The sequence below is a fragment of the Poecilia reticulata genome, linkage group LG11, assembly GCF_000633615.1.
Source record: "Poecilia reticulata strain Guanapo linkage group LG11, Guppy_female_1.0+MT, whole genome shotgun sequence".
In the NCBI taxonomy this organism is placed as follows: Eukaryota; Metazoa; Chordata; class Actinopteri; order Cyprinodontiformes; family Poeciliidae; genus Poecilia; species Poecilia reticulata.
This window is the reverse complement of record NC_024341.1, coordinates 28431601-28443345: the sequence shown is the minus strand read 5'-3', so window position 1 is coordinate 28443345 and position 11745 is coordinate 28431601. Positions and strand designations below refer to the sequence as shown.

Sequence of the window (11745 nt, the reverse complement as noted above, 5' to 3'; positions counted from 1 at the left end):
ACACACACCTACACACCCACACACCTACACACACACACACACACACACACACACACAATCGATCTCTAAAGGAATGTGTTATTGACTTTGAGGAAGAAAATGTTGATTTTCTTCCTTTAAAAATAATTTATTTGTTTATTTGCATTTTTTATGTATTTCTAAAATTGTGTATAATATGTGAGCATCAGAGCCAGACTGAGATTTTTATTTAAATTACGAGATTAAAGTCATAATATTAACAGAACAAAGTTGCAAAATAACCAGATATTTTAGATCTGATTATTTCTTCATAATAAATAAATTGATTCCTGCTGCTCATAATTTGATGCTCATAAAAGATGAAATATTTCCTAATCTGTAAAACCAAAACCAAAGTAGAACTTCACCAAATGTTCAATATTCCTCGTTTTTATTTCTTGTGTTGGAGTTGAAATAACAATTTATTCTAATCTGATGACTTGATTCTGGTAATATTATGATTTTATTCTCATAATTATGTTTTTTCTAAGCCCCATCACTCGGTCATCCTCCGTCCTACAGAATGCATGGTCTGACCTCTGACCCCTGTGCCCCTCCGCAGCGCGCCTGAAGCCGGCCCCTGGCCCCGCCTCCTCGGCCCTCATGCACTCGGACTCGGACCTGGACAGCGACGAGGGCCAGGAGCGCGGCCACCTGCTGCGGCCCCAGAACGGCTCCCTGAACAACGGCCAGGGGCCCCCCAGGGCCAAGAAGCCCCGCGAGGAGCTGCTATAGCGCCGGGTCTAGCCAGAACCGGGTTCTGATGAGTTCTGGGCCGCTGGGTACTCATTGTGAGACGATGTTTACTGATGGACGCATCACTTCCTGCTTCAGCGACGCGCCGGCTGGGCGCGCTCACACCGCAACCAAACACTGCCACCAAACCAGAGCTGCCGACCCAAAGCCGGTCCAGATCCCTGCATGAGGACTGCCGGGCCGGATTGGACCGGGCCGGAGGTTCTGCTGCATGTCTGCGTGTTTCCTGTGTTGTTGACCCACCGGACGGTCCGAGTGGGCTTTTATTCTGAAATCCTGTCGCACACTGGAGAGCAGCCTGTTAAGGCGCTGACTGAGCCCCTCTGCTGAGATGCTGCTGATGAACTTTGACCCCGTTCTGTCGCTGGGTTGGATTCAAAGCTGGTCGCTGCAGACAGGAAGCTCACATGGGAGAAAAACTGAAAGCTTCTCCGACTGTGTGCCTCATTTTAGCTTCGGTTTTATTTCAATAAGAGCTTTTAGTTTCCTATTAAAGTGGAACCAGGATGGGATTTTAATCTGTAGTCTTCCTGCTTAGACAGGCCGTCACCAGAACCCTGATTTTTATCTGGATGAGCTTCTAATTGAATGTTTTCTTATTTATTTTGCTCAATTCTACTTTGTCCTGAAAAGCTCATAACTTCTAAAGCTGAGGAATTTAAATAGTTTTGAGAGAAGATGTGAAAACTGAATGTTGCTTTTCTAAAAATCAAGAGGAAATTATTATAGATTCAGATGTGAAGCAGGAGATTGATGAGAAGGTTTCCTCTGATCGGCTCAACCAGAACCACCGTGAAGCAGCCTGGTTGCTTCCTGGCCGGGGGAAGAAACGCAGAGCGACACCATGTTGCTTCTTCTCATCCATCCGTCCTTTTGTTTTTCAGCTAGCCGGCATGTCTCCTGTTACCTGTAGGGCCTCAGCTCTGCAGAGTTCACTGTGAAGCCAGAACAGGGAGGCGCTGGTTGTTTTTCTAATGTAGTGAGGGATCGTCCTCCCGCCTATCTGTGGTCAAACCTAATGAAACTGGATCGTCTGTAAATCTAAATAAAATGTTTTAAAATTTTATTGTAGAAAAAAAATGACTCTGATTTTTCTTTGTAGATCTTTCTATTGCTGGGTTTGTTCTTCAGTCGCTGGTTTAAGCAGGTTCTGGTTGTTAGCAGTACACAGGAGCTAAAGTTCTGATGGTTCTCCGGAGAAGATCCGAAAAGGACGGCGCCATAAATCGCAGTACCAGTGTGGACAACATTAAAACAGCGATATATATGGAGATTATGGACCATAAATAGTTTAGACTTCCTCTAAAAATGCTTATAACTGCATATTTTAATAGTTAAAACACCAAATATAGCCTTATGTGTTAATACACGGTGGAAACCGTCTTAGCAGAAGCTTAGCTAATGTCCATAGTGCTCTTAACCCAACGATAAAGGGTTCAGCCAATCAGAGCCAACGAAAATAAAAGGCTCTCCTGGATTGGATGGTTTTTCTAACGCCAGCCAATAGCGTGTCAGCTAACATTGGGCTCGGGTTTCAGCTTCCCGAGCGACATTTTCTTTTGACTGTTGTAGACGTGTTGTCCAAAAAATCTAAAATAATTATTGAATAGACGATTTTTTTTTCTCACGAGTAATTAGTCATGTTTCACAGAAAAACCGAGGAATAGCCAGGGATCCACCAGTGGTTGTACTAAAGTAAGAGTAGCGCTACTTCAATGCATTTTTATCCAGGTGAGTAAAAGAAGTTATCCGAAAAAAATGAGTGAAAAAGAATTAAGCACCGAGTAACTGTTCATAAAATCTGATTTAGTATTTATAAATGATGACCAAAATATCAAGTTTGGTGAAAAACCTAAAATGAAAAATATATATATATATTTAGTCGACGTAAAACTCGTGAAACAAATGCGAAGTACTTCTAATAATATCTACTGCTTACGCTTGACCTCCGGGTAGCCCAAAGATTGTGTAGAAACAAGAGGTCTCACTCTGCCATAAACTAGATGTTTTTCTGATACATTTTTGGTTGAACATCGTTTTTCATTCAGTGAAAGTGCTAGCAGTTAGCAACACTTAATAATAATTTTAAATTCTTGGGGGTACTATGACAAAAAAAAAAAAATATATATATATATATATATATATATATATGTGTGTGTGTGCGTGTGCTTTGGAGTTTCTGTGCTGATTAATTTTTTTTTTTTTTGGGGAAGTGATAAAAGCTGGTATCTGTATTTCCTCCTTCAGCCCACTGGCTGCAATGTTGACACCTTGAGATGCCATGAGACCTAAATCCTGAACATCATGGCATGGAGAGCATCCCAGTTTTCCATGTCTGGCATATAACCATTCATTTTATCTTTTAAACTGGTTCTACTGGTCCTGTGTCCAGACAGGGATAATCAGTAGCCCAGCATCATGACCTGTTTGTTCTGAAGATCCTGCAGCTTCTCTTCCTAACATGGCGCCTCCTCACCCTGACTCTCATACTGACAGGAGCAGGGGTGAAAGTAAGGGGGTACGGCAGGGTACTGCGTACCTCTAAAAGATTTAGTGGGGCTACGCAGTACCTGCAAGAGAGAGGAGCGGCTGTCTGCTGTAAAACAATCAATGGGTTCACTGTGCAGCCGTGAGTTCACCCACTAATCAGCCGTGACTGATTAGTTTTTCAAGAACAATCTAAAACACGACTTAATCAGTTAATAAATAACTTTATCCCCGTTTCATATTGTTTCTGAACTGTTCGTGCTTTACTAGAGCAGSGSTGCAACACGTGGATCGCGGAAGGTTTTGAGTTGATCTCGGCATCAGGTGACAAACTGAATGCAGCCAGGAGGCTGAGAGCAGCACGTCCTCCTCTGATTGGCTTAAAACGTTCACAACTTTATTAAAGAACAACAACAAAACAATCTACAAAATGTGTTCAAATTAATGACTCAACAACAATAATGATCTCAGTGATTATTGTTTCAACAAGGTGTTGAAACGTTTCGGTTCCATAACCAAAGTAACCAGCAGAGCAGGAGGTTAAAATGAACTAACCAACCACCGCTGAGTTCATGAGGTTTATTAATGATGCAACATAAAATATCAAGCCTGAAAACCTGATATCATAACGGACTGAATGTTTTTAACGTAATCTCCGGCCGGCCTGAGGAGAGCAGAAGGTTGCCATGGCAACGGGTGTGTTTAAATGACAGAGAGAGTAAAAAGGTGCGACTGGTTTAGAGTTGATCACCTGTTCAGGTTATTTGTTTAACTAAGTATTTAACAAACAAATGGCTTCTACCGGGATAATTATGTCAAATTAAATTAATTGTCTAATATAAAAAAAAATAATAGTTTTATTGATCTCTGGCATCTGGCTTTGAGCTCAGAGTCTGAGAGGCTTTTCCTTCATATCAAACTGATTGTTTTGCCTCTTATTTAGTGGAAATATTGATGTTGATGAGATTTTCTCCAAAATAATAACCTTTTCCAACCTTTATAGCTCCACTGATGAAAATGAGGCTCTAACATTCACGAATGAAATAAAATCCAGTCCAACATCTGGTTTGAGGTGATTCCTCTGGAACCTGTTGGAGGAAAAACATCCCAACTTCAGAAGATGAGCTTTAACCTAACAGAGCTCTGTGGTTCCTCCTGTCAGTATGAGAGTCAGGGTGAGGAGGCGCCATGTTAGGAAGAGAAGCTGCAGGATCTTCAGAACAAACAGGTCATGATGCTGGGGTACTGATTATCCCTCTGTCTGGACACAGGATCAATAGAACCAGTTTAAAAGATAAAATGAATGGTTATATGCCAGACATGGAAAACTGGGATGCTCTCCATGCCATGATGTTCAGGATTTAGATCTCATGGCATCTCAAGGTGTCAACATGGCAGCCAGTGGGCTGAAGGAGGAAATACAGCTTTATTTTGTAGCAGTTCAAGAGCTACCAGCTTTTATCGCTTCAAAAAAATTAATCAGCACAGAAACTCCAAAGCACACAAAGAAGCAATATATATATATAGGTCATGATAACAAACTTTGCTGGACGATTAATTGTCTAAAGAAATTATTGCGATAAACGATAATATTGTTTCAAGACCTTCTGACACTGATTTAATGGAAATGACTAATAATGCCTGTGATTTCTTGATATTTATTTTCAAAATAACACATAACACTGGAACTGATAAGCTAAATAAACTAAACAACCAAAAAAAAAATAAAATGGATTCTCAGTCTCCATTAACAAAAAACGTACTTGAATAAAAACTAAACAACATGAAGCCAAAGTGGAAATAAATACTGCATTCAACCAAAAGAGTGTAGATTATAAAGTCTGTATTGTCCTTCAGTAATCAGTAGATTTAAATAGAGAAGATGATCACATCCACTACCTGATGCAATAATTCACACTACACCAGTTTTTGCCCCCATTTTCCCCTCATGACGATCTGAGATCTTTGGCCGATCTAACCGATCCTCCTGCAGTGTGTGTGTTGTTACGGTGGATCGTCAGCCGCTCCGATCTAAATCAGGGTTTTTCCCCGACTGGGAGCTTAACGCTGAATGTGACCGGCAGCCAATCAGAAAGCCGGATTCTCCTCCTGCTTTCTGAAGGGAAATTACGGAGGAGAATCCCAAACAGCTGATGCAGTGAAAACCGAAGTCCAGCGGACATCGGAGATGATATGTGGAAACAACATTAATATTTATTTAACGTTTCGTGTAAAGAATATAAAAATAACCAGGAGAGGAGTTGGAGCCAAATTAATACCACAGTTGATGAACCCGGTAAGTTTTCAGCTGTTCTTCGTTAAGTGACATAAATAAATTATAATGATTTTCATTCAGTCAGGACTTTACGCTGAGCCACATCATCACAGGTAGATTCTAGTGAAGCATCGATTAATGCCTGATTTAAATTAGTTAACTGGACTTGGAGCCATTATTTTGGGCCCATGTGGCTGGACACCACACGGCACGACGAACCGATCGAACCCGATCGGACCCGATCGAACCCGATCGAATCTGATCGAACCGTCATACCTGGGATTTCTGTCGGCTAATGTGTGTCTCAGGGTTTGAAAATGGGGCGACAACTCAATGTGCGCTGGACATTAGACTAAGGAAATGAAGGGAGGGTCAGTGGAGACACCGGAGCCTTTTTCATTCAGCGTCATCAACAGAAAGGAAAAAAAGGCAGGAAGAGACGATAAACCGATAATTAAAATGAGGTCGATAGGTTTAATTTATCGTGCGATTAATTGATTTATCGTTTATCGCGACAGGCCTATATATATACTTTTGTGTAATAGTACCCCCAAAAATGTAAAACTACTTTCACCCCTGGACAGGAGGTTTTCAGGCTTGATATTTTATGTTGCATCATTAATAATCCTCATGAACTCAGCGGTGGTTGGTTAGTTCATTTTAACCTCCTGCTCTGCTGGTTACTTTGGTTATGGAACCGAAACGTTTCAACACCTTGTTGAAACAATAATCACTGAGATCATTATTGTTGTTGAGTCATTAATTTGAACACGTTTTGTAGATTGTTTTGTTGTTGTTCTTTAATAAAGTTGTGAACGTTTTAAGCCAATCAGAGGAGGACGTGCTGCTCTCAGCCTCCTGGCTGCRTTCAGTTTGTCACCTGATGCCGAGATCAACTCAAAACCTTCCGCGATCCACGTGTTGCASCSCTGCTCTAGTAAAGCACGAACAGTTCAGAAACAATATGAAACGGGGATAAAGTTATTTATTAACTGATTAAGTCGTGTTTTAGATTGTTCTTGAAAAACTAATCAGTCACGGCTGATTAGTGGGTAAACTCACGGCTGCACAGTGAACCCATTGATTGTTTTTACAGCTGACAGCCGCTCCTCTCTTGCAGGTACTGCGTCCCCCCACTAATCCTTTAGGGGTAGCAGTACCCTGCAGTACCCCCTTACTTTCACCCCTGCTAATATTATCATTAAGGTGAAAGTAAAAAGTACAGAGCAGCATGCCTACTCAGAAGTAATCTTTGGTTTAAAAGATACCCATGTGACTTCTCTCCACCTCTGGGATGCACTGCACTGTAAAGAGCTGCTTGGATTGGGATTATTAATAAGTAAACCCAAATGATGGAGACTGAAGTGTCTATTTATTGCAGATCATTTCTGTCAGATAGTCGCCTGGTTTTCTGCTGTTATTTCATAAATGATCTCTGGTATCGTACCGTACGCAGACGCTATTTGGTCCACTGTTTCACTAAAGGGTGTTTTACAAACCCATATTTAATGACCAGCTCCGCTCTTTCTGCTGTTTTCCGGTTTTATTTGTTTCTGTGCCGTTTTTAAAGAACAGTCAGGTTGTGTCTGAGTTAGTGGGTCGTTTCTCTGCTGCTTCTTCTCTGCTGTCTGTTGAAAACGTCTCAGCATTGGAGAAACTGGAAGGAGTTAGGAAAACGTAACCGATGGTCAGGATGGCAAACCCAGCATGATGCTTCTGCCGCTGCTGGCCCTTTGGCTCCTACGGAGTCTGCTGCCCCCTGGAGGTCCAGTGGTGAACTGCTCCTCAGAAAACAGTCCATTACATTTATAAAGTTCTGATTTATTCTCACCTTATTGTTTCACAGATTATCTTTTGTAATATAAGTGAATAATCAGTATTTGTACAGACTACATATTTACTCTTTATCAGTCCTGATTTATTTGATTCTATTAGCTTTGTGATAAAAATAATAATTTAAAAGGATTTTCTTTTCTTTCAAAAAATACCGACCATCATCCATCTGCTGTTGCCACGGTGATGGTCTCATTCAGACGGCTCAGCTGAAGTTTATCCTGCCATTGACTTTTCTCAGCCCATTAACCTCAGCTCCTCTTTGCTGCTTCATTGATGATGATGATGATGATGATGATGACGATGATGATGATGATGATGATGATGATGATGATGATGACGATGATGATGATGATGATGACGACGTCGTCTATGATGGCTGGTGTTTGGATGTGACCTTCTAAGAGCCGTTATGGTTTCCTCCTGAAACTGAAGCAGATAGAAATGTCCCGGTTGGTTTTAGGAGGAAGCAGATTGAGGTCATTTCCTGTCAGTAGACGACTTGCTGTTTTCCGGTTTTATGAGAAAGCATCAGTTTTGTAGATGTTGGTCGTACAAGCTGATGATCTTTGACCTGGGAATAGTTCCGGTCCATCCCAACAACCAGGGCCGACCCACAGTGTTCTGAGGCCTTCAGCAGAATTGGACTTGGGGCCCGGTCCCCACTGGCAGCATTGGTCCCCACTGGCAGCATTGGTCCCCACTGGCAGCATTGGACGTTTAGTTAGCTGAGCTAGCTAAACACAAAGCATCAGAGCACCTTGGTAGTAAAACCATCATTCTTTACAGTTTTTCTTTACATTTCTTTAAGTTTTAAATTTAAATTCTGTATAAAATATTTAAATGTATCTTGGCTGGAACTGTATCAACAGTGGTGGGTACACTTCTGCTAATGCGCTAACGGCGGAGCTAGTATTTCATTTAGTAGCTTAGCGAACACTGAAAACATTTAGCACACTTAGCTTCCCAGAAATAAATCTTAAAGCAAAACCAACAGCAATAAAACTGAAACCCTGAGTGAAACGACTGATCCAAAGAATCCAACTTCACGGAGAGGCGATGATAAATACTTTAATACAGACTGAGTCACTGGTCTAACGGTGGGCGGTGATAAGCGTGGCACTTTAGCATTAGCTTCCCTTAAATACCATGTTAGCATAGCCTTTTAGCGTTAGTGGAGCTAAAGTTTTCAATTAACGCTGTAAGTGCTGGTAACATTTTAGTTTGTAGTGTCCAGCACTGTTTCATAATATTCTCAACACAAATGACATTTTTGGTCTGTTGTCATTTAGCGGGGCGCCCCCTGCTGGTTGGGGGTTTGTTTAGGCCTGCGACCCGCCCCTGCATCCTCTTCTTCTCCTCATCCACCTTCCGCTCCTGCAGCTTCACTGCAAGGTTTGCTTCTGCCCTACATAAGAGCAGAGTTCTGCTTTGCATCCGATTTGGTGCACATGTGCAGCTCTGTGCGCCTCTGACTGCAGAGTGGCGCTAACTGCAGCGTGCAGATGGAAGCATGTTTAGTTTCTGCTGCCTGCCGTCATGACGGCGCATGCTGCGGCCATGACGAGAGGAAGAAAAGCGGTGGTTTCTGGGTGTCACAGCGCCGCTGCCCTCTGCCTCCGCGCTCCTTATATGGGAAAGGAATCAGGCTGAGAGGGGCGGAAACACGCCGCGGTGCCAGCCGGGTAAATTCACTTCATCCAGGAAGAAACCCACCGAGGCTCTGTCTGCGCTGCAGTCTGCACACCCTGCGACAGAACACGGACCAAATACTGCTAGACCCAGTTAGCAGGTAGGCCGAACCGGAACGCATGTCACTGGTTTCTCTGCGTTTACTGGTGAGGGGAACAAAGCGGAACTGGGAGCGGCTGGTCGGACGGAGAGGAGACAGACGGAGAAATCAGGAACTTCAGGGAGGGAGCGACCCGGAAAACAGATTAACGGTGTTTATTCCGTCCAGATAATCGAACCGGCTCGGTTCTGCCGCAGTCAGCTGACCCATTTCAGTGCTCCCAACAGAACCAGCCGGGTTAAATACGCTGTTCTGACCCGTTTAGTTAACCCGTTTAATTGCCCCCCTCCCGCTGCAGCGGCTCTGTTTTCAGACGGTGTTCTGGATGGTTTGGTAACCCCTGCAGATGGTTCCTCGGTTCTGAAGCGGCTTCCCGCACAGAACCAACGGAACTGTTGATTCAGTTCTGGCCGGTGGTACTGGTTCTGGGTCTGAAGGTAGCGGGTCGGGTCGGTTAGCCGGGTCTACATCTAACGGGACGCAGATGTGAACTCAACACCCCGGCGCTGCTAGCTTAGCTTTAGCCTGACTGGCAAATCTCATTAACAACGTCAGCAGCCTGGACGTGATTTGTGGCCCACCTGTGGTCCAGGTGAAGGCTGCGCGCTGCTGGGTGTGTATCCCTCCGCGGCCGGCCTGCTTTCTGTCTGTCCCCCTCCGCGGGTCAAACCCCACAGGCCAACCCAGAAGGTTCCAGGCTGGTTCTGCTGGGATGGAACCGGAACCTTTTGGGTTCTGCAGAAGCTGTCCGGGTTGACGGGAAGTGAATCCTGCAGGAGCTTTGCTACCTTCAGGATTTCTCTGCAGGTCAGCCAGGATGCAGTTCTGTTGGGTCGACTCGGTTTTGCTGAAGTGGATCAGAACCGCAGCTTTTCTGCTTTTGGACCAAATTGAGTTTTTCCACTGGTTTCTGTGGTTTAATTTCCAGTTATTCAGCAACTTCCTGTTTCAGCTCCATTGGTAATACGCCTGATCCGAGAGTTCAGAACCAGACCTGCCTGCTGGCTTCTGATTGGCTCCTCAGTTTTCCTGCTGAAGCTGTTTACTTCCTGTCTGTCCCCTGAAGCCCCGCCCCCTGCAGGTGAGTCAGTCACCTGGGAGCCCCACCCTGCCTGAAGGCGTCTCCACTGGTTAACGTTTAACTGGTTTAATCATGAAGGTCCAAAGTGACACAGAGCCTCATTACTGGGTTCCGGATCAGAACCAGACAGGCATCCAGTTCTTCCCAGGTTCTCTCTCCTTCGGGATTCTGACTTCATAAAGTCGGGTTTTTGTAAATTCCTGGGAAACTCCAGTTTATTCCTGGTTCTGACCCGTTTCTCCTCAGAACCGCCGGCCGGACCGGCTTCCTGCAGCTTCAGCTGGGATTTCCTGCCCGTCTCTTTCCTGGGAACTCGATCTGGTTGAGTCCAGACCTGCAGCCGCCGAGTTGCATTTAAACCTTTTCCTGATGGTCAGTTTGGTTAAAGAAAAGGATCCAGGAGAATCAGCTGGATCCTTGGTGTACAAACATTTTGTCACATGAAAAATACGTTTTCAAAATCACATGTTTGTTTGTTTTTACATACATGACGATAATTTAAACATGAATGATTTGAAACTTTTAAAATGTTTTTTCCTCGTTAAATTAAATCATCCAGTTTGTTTATTTTGGTCTCGATTGAAGAAAACAGACAAAATATTTCATATTTTTTTCAGTAAAAACAGGAAGTGGGAGGTCTTCATCTGAACACACTTCCTGTAGAGTGTAACGATCGATCAGTGGTTGCGTGTAGTCCTGGTTACCATGGCAACACAATAAATGTTTATGTCGTCTAATATTTTAATAGATTTTAAGTTGATCCGTGTTTTTGTCCCGATTTATTTGATCTGTGGCCGCTAACGGCCCCCGACCCTCACTTTGAACACCCTTGGTGTGGCCGGCTGGTTCTGGGCGTAATCTCTGCAGAACCAGTAGCCCAATCAGAACCGACCCGATCGGCGGCATCAGCAGAACCGCCTGGTTGTTGTGGAAAGTTTCCTGATCCTTTAATGAGCTGCAGCTCGTTAAGAGCTCAGCGGCCCGTTAACGAGCTGCTGACCCAAACCCGTTCTGGAGGAGCAGAACCCGGCCCACTGGTTCTGGCTGGACCGACTCCTTCTGGATCAGAACCGCTGCAGCCGTGTCACTTCCTGTTTCCTGTCTCCTGCAGGAATGGCGGCGGAGCTGGCGAGTCTGGTGCAGCGGCTGGAGGTGGCAGTGGGTCGGCTGGAGGCCGTGTCGGGCCCGCCGGGCGGCGCCGCAGGTTCTGCTGGGGGAGGTAAGCCGGGCTTGATCCACCTTGGACCGGTTCTGGTTCTCCTGAAGGTTCTACTAAACAAAAGAATTCACAGGTCCAGTTAGAACCGGTTCTGTTCTGGGTCAGGCAAGTCCGGATCAGGACCGGTCCAGAACAGAACCCGTTTGAGTCAGGACCGGTCTGGATCAGGACCTGTTTGGATCAGAACCTGTTTGGATCAGAACTGGTCTGGGTCACGACCGGTTTGGGTCAGAACCGGTTTGGATCAGGACCGGTTTGGATCAGGACCGGTTTGGATCAGAACT

The 11745-nt window shown here is 44.4% G+C and overlaps 2 protein-coding genes across 2 annotated transcripts in view; both read left to right on the top strand.

The window, feature by feature from the left end:
- The window catches only part of kiaa0319l (KIAA0319-like ortholog), a 13422-nt gene extending 12669 nt beyond the window's left edge, over positions 1–753 (top strand). The window contains exon 23 of the mRNA XM_017307390.1: positions 581–753. Coding sequence (XP_017162879.1) covers positions 581–753 — 173 coding nt within the window. The remainder of the gene's footprint in view (positions 1–580) is intronic.
- A 9210-nt stretch (positions 754–9963) lies between these two features.
- The window catches only part of cap1 (CAP, adenylate cyclase-associated protein 1 (yeast)), a 7741-nt gene continuing 5959 nt past the window's right edge, over positions 9964–11745 (top strand). Inside the window, 4 exon segments of the mRNA XM_017307514.1 lie at positions 9964–10056; positions 10058–10201; positions 10203–10242; positions 11354–11461. Of these exon segments, the coding sequence (XP_017163003.1) occupies positions 9979–10056; positions 10058–10201; positions 10203–10242; positions 11354–11461 (370 nt within the window). The 5' untranslated portion in view covers positions 9964–9978.